The 15,656-nt window shown below is 28.7% G+C and overlaps 1 protein-coding gene across 1 annotated transcript in view; it reads left to right on the forward strand.

Annotated features, from left to right (window-relative positions):
* LOC106791592 (ras-specific guanine nucleotide-releasing factor 2-like) overlaps positions 1-15,656 on the forward strand; it is a 50,900-nt gene that overhangs the window by 1,972 nt on the left and 33,272 nt on the right. The window contains exons 2-4 of the mRNA XM_014757316.1: positions 428-620; positions 2,298-2,428; positions 3,781-3,897. Coding sequence (XP_014612802.1) covers positions 593-620; positions 2,298-2,428; positions 3,781-3,897 — 276 coding nt within the window. The 5' untranslated portion in view covers positions 428-592. The remainder of the gene's footprint in view (positions 1-427; positions 621-2,297; positions 2,429-3,780; positions 3,898-15,656) is intronic.

The following is a 15,656-nucleotide window of genomic DNA, read 5'->3' on the forward strand; positions in this document are numbered from 1 at the left end:
GTTAATTATAATTAATTTTATAGATTGTTATTATTATTATTATTATTATTATTATCTGTTTTCATGTTAACTTCATTAACGATGGATTCATACGTAAATGTTAAAAATTCTAGATAAAATTTATCAAATTTAGATTAATCATCATCATCATCATCATAGTTTATTCGATATCACCATATGCCACGTTTAACGATAGAAATGAAATCACCCTTTTCGATAATCGGATTAATTTGGACTTCATAATCTTCCCTACTTAAAGCTCGATTCGATCAAAGAGGATCTACATAATGGTGTTAGAAATCATTGGGAAGATTATGGTCTTTGAATGGAATCTTTATAACATTTCGACGATGACACGTTCGTTACTTTTCTACGAATTGACCAAGTTAAAATATTAATTATGTTGTTGTTCTTCTTGTATTTGCAGTATAGGACAATCTGATTGTTTAAAATCATCGTAAGCGATGGAAGGATTGCAGGAACAATCGTAAGAATTTCTTTTTTACGATCATATTATCGTATACAAGGTATTCAGGACAATCATTAATCTGAGAATCACCGAAAAAAAAGAACTTTAACGTCTACCTCGATCATGCTCAGCCCAAAGATGCAAAGAACCGGTGAGTTTTTAATCATTTTATTATAATCCATGACATGTTACTCCTATTTTTTTCTTTTTTCTTTTTTCTTTTTTTAGATACGTTACTCGTATCGGTCAATATTCGATTGATCAATAAATGATGTTGAAATGTTTAATGCAGAATACTGAATATGCATAAGAATTTTATTTATTGAGACATCAAATATTGAAAATATTCGATATACATATGCGACGTGTTATTCGTCCAGAAATTAAATTATTGAACATTCTATCGAAGACAACAAATAAAAAGAAATAAAAATAACGATATTTTATTTACGAGTTCTATAATGAAATAAAAAAAAAAAAAATAGAAAAACAAAAAAAATATACTGAATTTAGGTGAAGCATTGTTTGACCGAATATCCAATATTAAATGTTGCATCAGGGTTGCGTTCGGAAAATAATTTCGGTGTTATAAATGGCAAATAAAAAACACATGAAATAGCGTTGTTATACGACGTGGATTAGTTAGTGTGAACCCAGTGTCTTCATTTTTACGCATAGACTTTAAGTAAGATTATGTTAATTAGTTAAAATGTTGTATTAATTTCATCTCTTTAGAAAAAATCGATGTGAAGACGCAAAACAATTTTTTAATTCCAAGACGAAGAATATTGCACTTATATTGCAATCATAAACGTAAAACAAAAAAACAAAAAAAGAAAAAAGACAAAAGGAAAATCTAAATGAAAATATATATTTTTCATTAGATTTTCATTTTAATTCTAATTTATACACATTAGCTTTTTTTCTTTTTCTTTTTTAAGCTACGAGCTGGAAAGAACAATCCACGATTTAACAAAGACTGGAGAACAATTTTGTTGTTGGTCCTTTTTCTTATTTAACTCTTTCTCTTTTTCTCTCTCTCGTTCTTTTTCTTTTTTTTGTTTCTTTCATTCTTAGTTCAAACGAACGGAAACCTAGCGTGAAATTGCACTTCAGTAGTATACTTTACGTTTCCACGATGTCGTACCTTCTTAAATTCTTATTTTCGTTTAACGTACCATTTTACAATAATTCTCGAATAAACAAAACTATAACTATTAAAACCTATCAATTATATATCTTACAAATTGTTCTATAAAACAACAAAAATATTTACACACGCCACAAATGAGATTGAATAAATGAATAATTATTTATGTGAACGAATATATAAATACGAATTATTTTCGTATAAAAATATTCTCTCTTTTAACGAAGGAACAAATAATTACGTTTATTTAAAAATGCAATAAGTAGTATATTTTGGGAGTATGAAAAAATTGTTATCCTCGTATTAATAAATTTACGGAGAAATTACAAGAAAAGGAAAGATGAAAAAAAAAGATTATTAATATTCGGTACGTGCATATAGAATACAATGCATGATAAATCAAAATAATTCGACGATAGGGAATATTATTCGTATCACATTGAAATATTCAACAATATAAATATCATACTAATCTTCATATGTTCGCAATTATTGATTAAACCTATATAATACGTAAAATAAAATAATATATAATAGAACGCAATGAAACAATTCGCGATAAGATATACGAATGCATTGTTTCTCATTCATTTTTTAAATTATTTTTTCGTAACCACATCGAGATCATATGAATTCAATTTCAATAACGTATTCATTTTGTTGTATGTTCTTTTTTAGTGAGAATAAACGACTCACAGCTAGTGATGCTCTCGGAGAAAGCCCATTTTGATAATTCGATGACCGGATATTTACACAAACGAACCGCTGATTCAGCAAAATGGCAATTAAGATGGTTCGTCTTGTATCAGGTAATACAATGAATTATTTTTATAAAATATATTATATACAACTTTGTGTGTGTGTGTGTGTGTACTTCTTTACCACGTATCATCATATCACGAAATAGCCCATAATGTAAAGAAACGTTTGTGAAAGGGGACAGGGGGGGAGAATAGGTAGTAAACTCATCCGAGCTACGCAAATAAATCGATCATGAAAATGTATCTATGCATCCAGGAATAGCTGATTTACGAGGGAGATTTTCTTTTTTTTTTTTTCTTTTTTTCCTGCTAGCCAATAGTCAACACTTGTGTCGTGTGATTTATCGTGATATAAGCTTCGACAAGAATTGGATGATATATCAATGAAAATTGTTAGATAGTAATTTCTACAAGAGATAAAAGTACGCTTATAACGTTCGTCCGAACATTTTTTATATAACCGATATAATCTGATTAAAAAATGAATTATTAAGAGAAATTTAATAGTGGTCTTATATCGACACAATAAATTAATGTAATATAATCGATACAATATTATAAATGAAAGATCGATCTAATTTTAATATTTAACAATTATGCTTATCAATGTATTTTTTTTTCTATTTATAATTAACATTTAAACATTTGTTTCAATCTAATGATGGAAGTGAAACAAATTCAATGAATGCATAGCACGCAACTTATCATTTTAAATTGGATACAATAAATCGTTATTATAATATAATAATAACAAAAATAAGTTTTGTATAAATTACTATAGAATAATTGATAACAAAATAATAGAACTTTGTGCCGAACAAAAAGTACAATGCAATTAGAAATTCTATATTAATTAGTGTGTTATTACGTTTATTCACTATTTGTGTTTCTAATGAACTACATTCGTAACCAAAGAAACGTATTTATGTTTAGTTAAACTAATTAAAACTGGTTCAGTTTAAGTTGTAAAATAGCTTGAAATAACATCTCGCGCGTGTGTGTGTATGTGTGTGTGTATGTGTTCGTTGAATATGTTTTAACTAACCTCCAACATTATCAAATCAAAAACCAACAATAAGATTCGATTTTAAAGAATCCGAACTGACTTTGCTTTTCTATCGAAGAAATAAATATAGGAAAAAGCAACCAATTGTGTGAGAATCATTTGTAAGGTTTAATTATTTCTATTAATAAATTATATGTTCTTTTTTTTTTCTTTTTCTCTTTTTTTTTGAAAAAATCATTCGAATTATTTTAATAGCACTAACGATTCGTAAACTGAAAGAATTTATATTTTCAATTATAATTGTAGTATCTCTCTCTTGTATATTTAGAAACCCCATATAATATAACACTGAACGAAATTGATATCAATGGTCGTTTGATACTTGGTGTTTCAGAATCTGTTATTCTATTACGAAAGCGACACTTGTTCACGACCAAGTGGCGTCATTTTGCTAGAGGGCTGCTATTGCAATCGTCTCATCACCGCTAAAGGCAAAGAACCGGATAAACAAGTACGTATTATTTCTTTTGTTATCAGTTTACTTCGAAAACGTCTCTTCGATGAAGAATCCTTCCCCCCAAAAAATAAAAATCTCAAAAGAAAAAAAAAAAACCAACATGTTACAAAGAAATTTGATTAAAGGGATACTAGTAACCGTGGAACTCGTTTCTATTCTTGTTCCAATCATTTATTTAAATTTTTTTAATTTCTATATTTTATATACACACACACACACACAACGTTAGTCGATCGCCGTTCGTATATCAATTTACGCGAAAAACTTTTAACAAAAAACTGATTTAAAACAATGTATGTTATCGTTAAATTGTATGTTTATATATTGGCACAGTAACGAAATCAAGTTTAAAAATGCCATCTAAAAACATCAAAGAAAAATCTATCAAAATTATTTTCTATTAAAAATATGCGTTAATAGGTAATGTAATATTTCAACCAATACATATATATGTGTTAAAACAATCTGAAATATAAAAAGAGTGCATTAGAATATTATAATAATTGGTAATTAATCGAAAGAAATGTCTATTGTTGTTAAAAAGCTCGGAGTATATGTTCTGTGATCCGTCTTCCTCGAAATTCACCTTGATACTGGCACATTCTCTTCTATGAAAATTCTTTTATTCAAAGTTGTTTATATGACTTTCCGAATGTTGCGCATGTGTATAAAATCAATAATCCACCTAATCAACAAAATTTAAGATTATAACATTCCGATTTCAGCATTTTTATCTATTTTGTCATTTTTTTAACGCAGTGCTGCGCAGTGATGACTTCTTCGGTAAAATTTTTTCCCGTAATAAAAGTATATCGATCTACTAATGTGAATTCAAATCTCGCTGTCTCATTTAAACAATTGTTTTTTTATGCACTGCAAAGAAAATTGCAATTCTTGAAAAAAAAGCAAAAAAAAAAAAAGAAAAAGAAAGAAAGATTGTCTTTCGTTAACTTAACTTTTTTTCTTCTATTTTTCTATACATTTTCGAATGATTCGACGTAGTATTATTCAACGTCGAGAAACTTGTCCGACCAATCAAATCGATTCGATCAAGTGTGTTTCTACGTCTGATCAGTATAGTTATCACTCGGTGACAATTTCATTCGCTATATTTCATCGAGTTCACCTGACAATTTCAAATCTCAATCAATATTATCCACATAGTCAATTTGTTTTTAATCAACACACACAAATCAATGTGTTAATTTATTTAAGATTTCAATTTCTATAATCGATAATATCAATCAAAAATATCGTGATTTTCGTAAGCAATAGAGAAAAAATAAGTATGATGACGACGTTTATCTACGATCAACAATTAAACGTTCGTATTCTTGAATTCTATTCTATTTTATGTGATTTTCATAAAAAAAAATAAAAAATAAAAAGGAGGAGGGAACGGTCAACGTTCAAAAATTTTTGTCACGATTTTAAAATCACATAGAATTTTTGTCACGATTTTAAAATCACGTAGAATTTTTGTCACGATCTATTATTGCACGTTGGTGATCTAGTTATATCGTACTATGGTATTATTTTGATAGCTTTTATCGAAAGTTTACGCGTATTTCGTAATATTATGCATGCATTATGTGGTTTTATCTAAATCCTATTATACTAAGAATAAATTTACGTCATATATTATTATTACTATAATAATAATAATAATAATAATAATAACACAACATATATTTCATAGATATGTTATCGAAATATTGAACGAGTTTAGAGAAGAAAATAATATTGTAGGGTGGGAGAGGATAAAATAAAAAAATAAAAAAAGATATTAATTGTCGTAGGTAAATATGATTGTTAAAAGGACAGAAACCATAACAAGAAAAATTATTGTCTTTGTCTGATATATCCGATTAAGAGCTCGTTTTTGATGTTAAAACGCAATCGAGTATCGATTTATAATCGTACTTTCGTCAATCACGTTTCGATATATATGTTTTGAACATTTCCGTAAGCTGTGTTGAAGTCGAGTTATCGACATCTAACGCGATCAAACATTTCCCTGACAAATTGAAAGACGGTTATCGATCGTTCGTTATGATATATATATATATATATATATATAGACGAGTATATTTTATCTTGCATTAAAGATCGAACGGATAGTGTTTATCTTTGAAAAGAAATAAAAAGAAAAAATACGGGGAGATACACCACGACTTAGATGATTTCCATTGAAAGGAATAAAAGAAAAATGAAATATACGCAGGTATATATACAATGGAACGTTAGGAATAAATTGAAATATTTTTTCTTATATGTATTAGATTGATTTCGATGCAAATTTCATCTCCCTTCAACTCTTCATCCATTCCCTACCCCCGACCCGACCACCGCGATATATTTTTCTTTATTCCTTTCCCGAGAATTGACGACAACGACGATAAAGAAACTCGTTGCATTCCCCATAAGAAAAAAAAAAAAGAAAGAAAGAAAAAAAAGGGAAAACTCGTTTACAAATTTGCTTATCAAATTACGATTCATCATTTCTTTTTTTTGTTTTTCCCCCATCTATACGGCTAAGAAAACGTTTTATCTTGCCAACTTGTTGATCGATCATTCCGCAAACTTGTTTGTTTTTCTAGAAAGAACAAAAAAGAAGAAGTAGAAGAAGAAGAAGAAAAAAGAAAAACTTTATTTCTTTTCTTTTTATTTTTCTTTCGGGGGGGGGGAGGGTGGGGAAGGGAAGAAAAGGTGGAGAGATAAAAAGGTATGTGCATGCGTGTATGCGTGGGTGTGTGTGATCGTGACGTTAGAAGGATTTCTTTGTTTTACACGATAATTTCTCCCTTAAGAAGACGAATAATATTTGAAATACACTTTGTGAATTTGGACGCGATACTTAATTATTTTTTCAATCATATAATATGTTAAAATTTTATTCTCACATTTTGAAACGTATTCTCATTTTCATTCGTCACCGATTTCAATGTTTTTTTCCTCCTCGTATTCGACATTTTCTTCCAATCGCATTTTGCGTATCTCTCGTGGTCTCATAAATTTATATATTTATATTAGATTTGCATTTTTTATACGATGAAATGTGTTATTTTATTTTTCTTTTTTTTTATTACGTATTTAAATAAACGTTTAATAATGTAGGTCATTGGGTATTCATCGTTATATAACAAAATTTACATCACTTTTTTTATATTAGAATTTTACACCGTTGCAAATATACTCGGAGTTTTTAAAATTTACAAACGTATCACAGATAAATTCATTTGAAATATTATCAAGGTACATTTATCGATATATATTAAAAAAAAAAAAAAAAAGAAAAAGAAAAAAACCATAGAAATTTGATATCACCGTGTACCGAAATTACAAAATATCTTCAATCAGAATTTGGTGTTCACAATATTTGAACATTATTGAAATTCGATACTTGAATTTCTACTCTATAAACGAGATACATGCGTTTCACATTTGCAACGAAAACAAAATTTCATATCGCTACAATAACAATTTGTATTAATAAAAAAGAAATTGTCATAAATTATATTACCAAAAAAATATTTCCATTACATCTTTTTCCAATTTTCTTGTAATTTATTTTTCGAAAGAAAATATACGTATACGCGTATCATCGCATCGTGCAACATGCAAGAGTAAGTATGCGAGTTTATATACGAGATATAAGAAACTCGTAGAAAAATTGTAAAATAATAAAGGAGAACAAAAAATGAGGCGAAGAATACGTTTATGGGAAAATATATGTTATGTGCGTGTACGTAAATACCTGTATATATGAGAAATTAGAAACTTATAGAAAAATGATAAAGAGAAATGGATGGGATATAAACCTCAAGGAAAAAGAAAAGAAAAGAAAAAGAAAAAAAAAAGAAAAAAGAAAGAAAATAAATAAAAACTAGATCTCGTAAAGATCATATATCTTTTTTTATCTTGCACTTTGTTTTTATCGTGAATAAACAACTACACGCATGCTCGTGCATACGTGCACAATATAGATGAATCCTACGTAATATTAGTCAGAATGTTAGTAAAAAGATTTGTTGAAAAACAAAATAAATTGAAAACAAAGTGATCCGTAGAAACTCTACCGAAAAACATTTTAGTCATTTCGACGAGAGTTTGACGTATCTGTAACACGTTAGAAGAGTATCATCATATAAAAGCAAACAGCGTGTGTGTTGTGCGTTAACTAATACCAAAACAAAATGCGACGGATAAAAGGAACTTGACGTTGGTTCGGATGCACTTTCTGCATTTCTCTTTGAATACTTGTACGTATTTCAGCTTTCATGGGACATAAAATTATCTCGTTTTTTTTTCTCTTTCTTTCTCTCTTTCTTTCTTTCTTTCTCTCTCCAAACGAAAAATGTTCATCGTCGAGTTTTTGAAACGCAAACGAACGACGTGCCAGCTACCATTTAAAAACGACGAGAAAATGATAGAGAAAGATAAAGACGAGAGAAAGAGTGAGTTTTGAATGAGAGAGAAAAAGAAGAGAAGGGTTAAATAAGGGAGATAGCGAATGTGGGAAAAGGGAGAAGTTTATAGCCGGGGAGGGAGGGGGGGAAGAGAGGATGCAACGTTAACGCGTCGCGAGTAAAAGCATCATCGATTTTTTTTTCTTTAAAAGGTCGCAGCACGAGATACATCCATCCACTTTTTCCCCTTTTTTTCGAACACCGAGGAAGATGACAATCTATCCCCCGCCACCCCCCTGAGACTACTTTTCTTTTTATTTATTTATTTATTTATTATCCTAATATTTCCTCTTGACAATCATCCAGTCATTTTTTCTTCGATCGAATTTTTCCTAATTTTAGCGATATACAAATGTAAAATCGAATATTTCAAATGATACGTGTCGGAAATGAATATGATCCAAAAAATTACGATAATAACAAATAATTTTCTATTTTATTTTTGATTTATAAATTAATGAAAAATAATAAATTATAATATGAACGTCGTATACGTAAAAAATATAAATTAACAAAAATAACATATGGTCAGAAATCTTAAAAAAATTGTCTATATCCGCCATCTTGACGAAGTTCTGATAAATCAATGGCTGACAAGGGAACCTTGAAGGCGTCGTAACACGTTGAAGAGAAGAACAATGAATGCAGTCAATGTCGTTGTCTCTTTTTCTTGCGTCGAAGTACTTACTTACACGTCAGTTTCACAGTGCTATTGTCTAACAACGCCATTGTCTCCTATCTTACTTATGAGTCAAATAGAAAGAGATCAAATGAGAGAGAGAGAGAGAAAGAGAGAGAGAGAGAAAGAGAAAAAAAGAAAAAGAGAAAGAAAATAACCTTCGGGTTCGTTTGTCTTTTTTTTTTTTTATCACTCTTTCCCAACCAGTAATAAGGAGGCCCAGTTCACCATTTTCTTTTTTCTTTTTTTCTTTTCCCTTCCACACTTTCGACATTCCCTCGAGCAACGCGACTTTAGCATTAAAAACGTATTTCTCAGGGTAAACATAAATTAATTAAAGATTCGCTACTGAGAACTATTATTGTATAGATATTTTAATTGTTGAGAAAGTAAAAAAAAAGACTCGTAAAAATTGATATCAATGAAATAAAATAATAAGAAAAGATTGTTCGACAGTTTAGATTAAACTATAGAGAGTTTGGATAAAAAAAATATCGTTATCGTTAGGTTTAGTATAAACGTTACGATCAGACGTGAAAAAGCTTGGTTGTTATCTATGTGTGTCTGGTGCGATTTAACAAGAAATGCATTTTTTAGTAGTTTTTCCCGTTTTTACACAGGACCATCTAGTTTATACCCTTTTACGAGTTGGCCTATCCGAGAGCAGAGTATGCTGGCGGACTTATGCCTTACCTTTATTACTAGGACGACACATTACGACCCAAAAGGATTGCTTTCTGATTACCCTTACTTCAACGTTATGGGGAAATTACGGTGCAATAAATGAAGTTTTCGCACGGCTTACTCGAAATTGCTATAACTCGAGAATCATGGAGATGGACAATTAGAAAGAGAAATGTTTCAAGATGAATTCAAAAACTTTCCACGATTATTTAATTCACTACGTAAACGTTTTCTCACATCGTTTCTATGTGGTTGTTAATTATTCAACACATTGAAGTTATATATATAATATCTTTGGGAAAATTTAATTGATTAACATTTGTTTAAATTAATTAAAATCAAATCAAATGTATGTACAAGAAATTTATATTAATTTGATTTTATTTATAACGAGAGATTTATTCTATGATATTTTGTTTATTTAAATATAACGTTATGGTCACGTTATTATCAGTCTCCTCTATCTCAAGATATTATTATAATAAATTATAAAGATATTATTATAATTATTTCTAATAATCGTGTAAATTTGTATCACTGTGATATTCCTTGATAAAACAAATTTATTTATTTGAAAAAATATATACGATAAGAGAATTTTCTTTACGTTCGGAAAAATCCAAGAGGAACTTTTGTAACTTTTCTTTTAATTAAATTTCATTAATTTTGTTTTTCATCGTTCTCATAAATTTCAGTAGAATAAAAAAAAAAAAACAAATGCAAATGTATTATTTATATAATTTATATTTTTATTCCTTCTTTATGGTGTATTAAAAGGAAAAAGAATTAACAACGTATATATATAAAATACATCCAAAGAAAATGATTTGCATTCTTTCGTAACTTACAAAGCTGTAGATTTTGTTGATTCAGTTCTCGTATATTTAAAAATGAATTCTAAGAAATAATTTATCTCTTATTCTCTTTGTTTTTCTTTTTTTTAATCTATTTTTATTTCTCTTTTTCTTTCAAAAATAATAAAAAATGAAATAACACCGTGTACCGTGAGTAAAATATTCCCGACGTTGCAACGTATCAGAACAAAAGATATAAACGAAAATAACAGCAACAACAATAAAAACAAAAAAAAAAAACAGAAGAAATGGGACGGTGGGGGATGGGGGTTACTAAAATGTATTCATAAAATTTTTCAAAGTTGAAAATATATCGTTCATGTACACGAAATGGAAAAAAAACACGTTAATGGAAATAGAAATGAATTTAAATTTAATATTATTGTTGACGACGGGATGAATTTTTTGGGCAAAATGGTTTTTCAATCTGATTGTGAGTGGGATTGTTTATGAATTCGTCAATCGATCGATTCAACTTTTCACCATAACTTTCAGTATAGTTTTATAACAAACTCTTTCATACCATTTTTCTATTTATTTATATATAAATGAAATCAGACAATCTCTCTTCCTCTATTATCTTCTTCGTTTCTCTCGTATTTAATTATTTTACATTGCAAATTCTAAAGTCGAATTTTTAAAAAAAGAAAATAATTCGGGAGAAGTATATTTCTTTTTTATTTTCTTTTTTTTTTGCAACAACTCGATCGTATGTTTTTAATAATTATCGAAACATTAAAATGAAATTGATAAAAATTCTTGAGAATATAGATAAAAAATAATGTCACGTTGGAATCATAAAGAAAAATATTCCAATTTAAAAATAATAATAATTAATTTGATTATGAAAAGTCATTTAATTAGGTTAAATGGAAATAATTAATCAAATAGTTCCTTTAACTGCACGTGTTTTAATAAACTGACATTTTTCATATTTTTATTTTATTTTCCTTTTATTTCATATTGCGTTCGCAATTAATAATAAATTGTTAGACCATTGTATAACGTTATAATTATCAAAAATATACGTAGGCGAGAGATATGAATATTAAATTAATTAAATATTAAAATATGAGATTTTAATTGTACGTGTTCATTAGAAAATTTTTACTTATCAAAAATTGTTGAATAAAAAAATTCCAAGTTCGATTTATTAGAATTGAAGTTTCGTATAGAAATTATATCAATATAATTGTATTATGTTAAAAAATAATAAGGAAACAAATTCTTCGTTTTAGTTTGAAGTTTTATGATTTTAGATCAGAGTTTTGATAATTTTACTATTAAAGTTACACGACATTGTTAAAAGGTTGGTTGGTTGGTTGGTTGGTTTAAAGGATGGTTTTTGTAGAAATAATTCGAAATCCTTTTATATCCTTTTCTTCGGTCAACGTATTACTTTTTAATCCCGAACGAAGGAATAAAAAAAAAGGGTAAGAAGACTTCTCTTTTAGGAACTCTCAGGAGGTATATTCTTCTTCGTTCTATGGTAGATTCTTAAAGTCTCGTTACTCTCGTTTGACTAGTTATCTTAAAAGTTTAATCAACATTTTATCGTGAACAAGAAAGGAAATTCAATTTTTTAACTTTGAAACGTCATACCCGTCGTCGTCGTCGTCGTCGTCGTCGTCTTCTTCTTCTTCTTCTTCTTTCTCGTCGTTGCTTTCGTTAACACGTTAACTACTCATCAAACTTTTTTTTTTTCCTTCCATTCGTTTAAGTATTTATCACGCAAACGCACACACATACACGGACACACACGATTTCGTGATCGAATAATCGTGTTAAAAGGTTTCTCTTTTTTTTTCCTTTTTTCGAGAATAAAAAAAGGAATTTAAAAAGTCGAGTAAACGCGTTGGAAATTCAACGATAGTTAAGAAAAAGAAAGAAAGAAATAAATAAAAAATACTAAACGACAATGTTTTTAATCGCAATTATATAGATTGATTATACTTAAATAATAAGTCATATGTTAAACCGATACAAATTGATCGAATAATAGATGGTTCAAAATTATCTATAATAGAAAAAGAATAATAGTTAGATGACAATGTTTCTTATAGTTTCATTTTGTTAGATCGTAGATATGTGTCCGTGTCATAGGAATGCAGTAACTTATGTTAGATATATTTATAGTATGTCAAATAGTTAGTGATCCGTAAGGAATTGCCTTCAGGTAATTCACTAGAATTTCAAGAATTTCAAACTGTTCTAGAAACTAGAAATAAATGAAAGAACTCGAGGAAGTTAGGAAAGATGGTTAAAGGGAAACACAATTCGATTTCTCATCTAATCTTTCGAATTCTTTTAAATCAATGATACGGTGTTTTGATTTCATTTCTAATCATCAGATCGCAAAATACGACAATTTAATTGGTTTAGTTTTAATGAATATATCAATAACGTTAAGAGAATTTGATTTATATTTCGGTGAAATGAACAATTATAGAGAATTATTTAGTCTTCTAAAATATAATGTTATTATTAATTACAGATAACATAAATTAACTATGATATTTGTTTGATTGCATTTTGCCTTATCGAATAAACACATATTCTCTGAACTATTTAAACAGTAAACATTATAACATGATTCTAATACACGCTGCTTGTTTACCAAGCATGATGCAAGGCAATCGTTTTCGTCTGCCTCTGTTTATGCTTTGAATTAAATTTCTACTAAATATCTACTGTATATATATATATACAGGAAACGAATTAATAAAAATATAATTCCTGGTATATAAAATAATTATTATCAAGGAAACGCGTGTAGAAAAATTATGCAACATTTTAAAGGATAAAAGAAAGCATCGATAAATTAATAACAAATTTTATTTATAACCGAGATAGAATATTTTTTAACGTTCTCGCAAAAGAAATGTAAATTTAATATCATTATTTGATATCATAATTAAATCTAACTCTGATAATAATAAAAAGTTATAAACAAGGATTTAATTATATTTTTCATTAGAGAAAATATATTAATGTTCCTTATTTTTCATGGGTTTCTACGAACTACAACAAGGGGCTTTTATTAATGCTTTCTATTTCTTCTTTGACGGATGATAATATTTTATTGGTTTGCGCATTTATTTGTTCTATTGTCATATTTCAATAATCTCGAAGGAATTATTATATAATTTTTTTTTTTTTCGTGAAAGAGAGAGAGAGAGAGAGAAATCAAGACGAGTTATTTAAGATAAAAATTTGGATTGACTCGTACACACACACATACGTTTAGAAACATACGAGCATACCAAGTAATATGAGATGATGACACAGAGAATGTGTCAGACTGTTTGATAAATTATGAAGATTGAAGATTCGCTTGTGAAATCTTGACAACGTCTCGAATGGGTCACTTTAGTGGTTTATTGGCCATGAGGTCAAGGCCGTTATGGGAACGTGTATATCTATTTAAGGGCGAAAGATAAATCTGAAACTTGAGCACATCGGTCCTGCCATCCCTATTTTCGTCTTTCTCATTTGTATTCGCGTAGAGAGAGAGAGAGAGAGAGAGAGAGAGAGAGAGAGAGAGAGAGAGAGAGAGAGAGAGAGAAATAAAAAGAAAAGTAGAAAATACGTTTACTTCGTCCAAATTTTCATCCACTTCCCACCCCCCACCCACCCATCTCCATTTATTATATCCGTCTAGTCGTAAAAAATATTTCATGAATTTAAGAGCTTATCCCCCTTAAACGCGCCGAATACGAAAAGTTTTGTCAAAGTTCCGACACAACAATTTGTATCTTTTTTAAAAAAAAAAATTAATTGCAATATTATTTGAATAACATTTTGACAAAACAAATATTTGCTACGAACGTATTCCCCGTAAAATAAATAAATATAATTCTACAAGATACCTAAACTCTTTTGACACAAATTAAATTACACAAAAAAAAAAAAAAGAGAAAAACAAAACAAAAAAAAATATACAAAAATCAATATATCTCGTCGCGTTTTAAAAGTAATTAAATGATACAGCTACCACTATACTATTATTTTTTCATGTTGGTGGTGGTTGTGTATAATCTGGAAAAAAAGAAAAAAAGAAAAAAAAACACTAGGTTATCGATATATATATATTTATATTATTTCTTTGGACGTTACGACCCCGTATTCTCTCTCGTTCGTTCATTTGTTCGATCATTCTATTCGTTTGTTCGTTTGGTTGGCTACGTGTTCCCTGTTACCTAGCATAGCGTAAAGGAAATGTATTGGCTGTTATCGATGATGGATATAAGCACGGGCAAGCAACGATTGCCCCCTGACCTTACTACTACTACTACTACTATTACTATTCCTGACGAGTAGTAAGGATAATGGAAGTTTTACGGTGAGAGTAACAGAAAATGGAATTTTCACGCTTCGGTACGATAAATTTGCACGCAAGAGATGCCCTTCTCGACTGTTTTCGACTGGTCATTGGGGAAAAAAAAAAAAAGAAAAAAAACTGACTGTACGAGAAGGGAAAAAGACCCGGAGAGGGGCGGGGGAGAGAGAGAGAGAGAGAGGTCTAGCAAATTTAACTCTTTCAACAGAAAGCCATCTCTCCCCTCCCCCCCCATCCCACGTTACGTGCTTTTTATTTTCCCCCATACAAATGGTAACAAAAAAACTTTTATTTATTTTCCTCCCACCCTACCTTTTTGTTTTGTATTTTTCTTTTTTTCTGATATTTTCCAGAATCAGAATCGGACCGTGTTTTTCATGATAACCTTTTTTTTCGAAATACACATAACTAATCATTTTTGTTTTTTCTTCCTTTTTTCTATTTTCTACATCTGAATTTTCAAATGGAATAATAGAAAATAACTCTGAGTTACAATTGCATGGGTTCTAACAAAATCATTTCAATATTTTCATTTATTTACTTTTTACATTTATCCGTGTTTATATAGAATTTATTTAGATAACCGATGTGAACGAAACGAAAAGAGTAAAGATATAAAATAATAGTATCGTAATTATTAATAATATCATCGTGCGATATATAATACAAAGGAAAGAGTAGTACTATTAATTTAAATCTATTACTATTATTAATTTAAATATATTATA

The sequence above is a fragment of the Polistes canadensis genome, unplaced genomic scaffold (genome assembly GCF_001313835.1).
Source record: "Polistes canadensis isolate GaletaPanama2010 unplaced genomic scaffold, ASM131383v1 scaffold_322, whole genome shotgun sequence".
NCBI lineage: Eukaryota > Metazoa > Arthropoda > Insecta > Hymenoptera > Vespidae > Polistes > Polistes canadensis.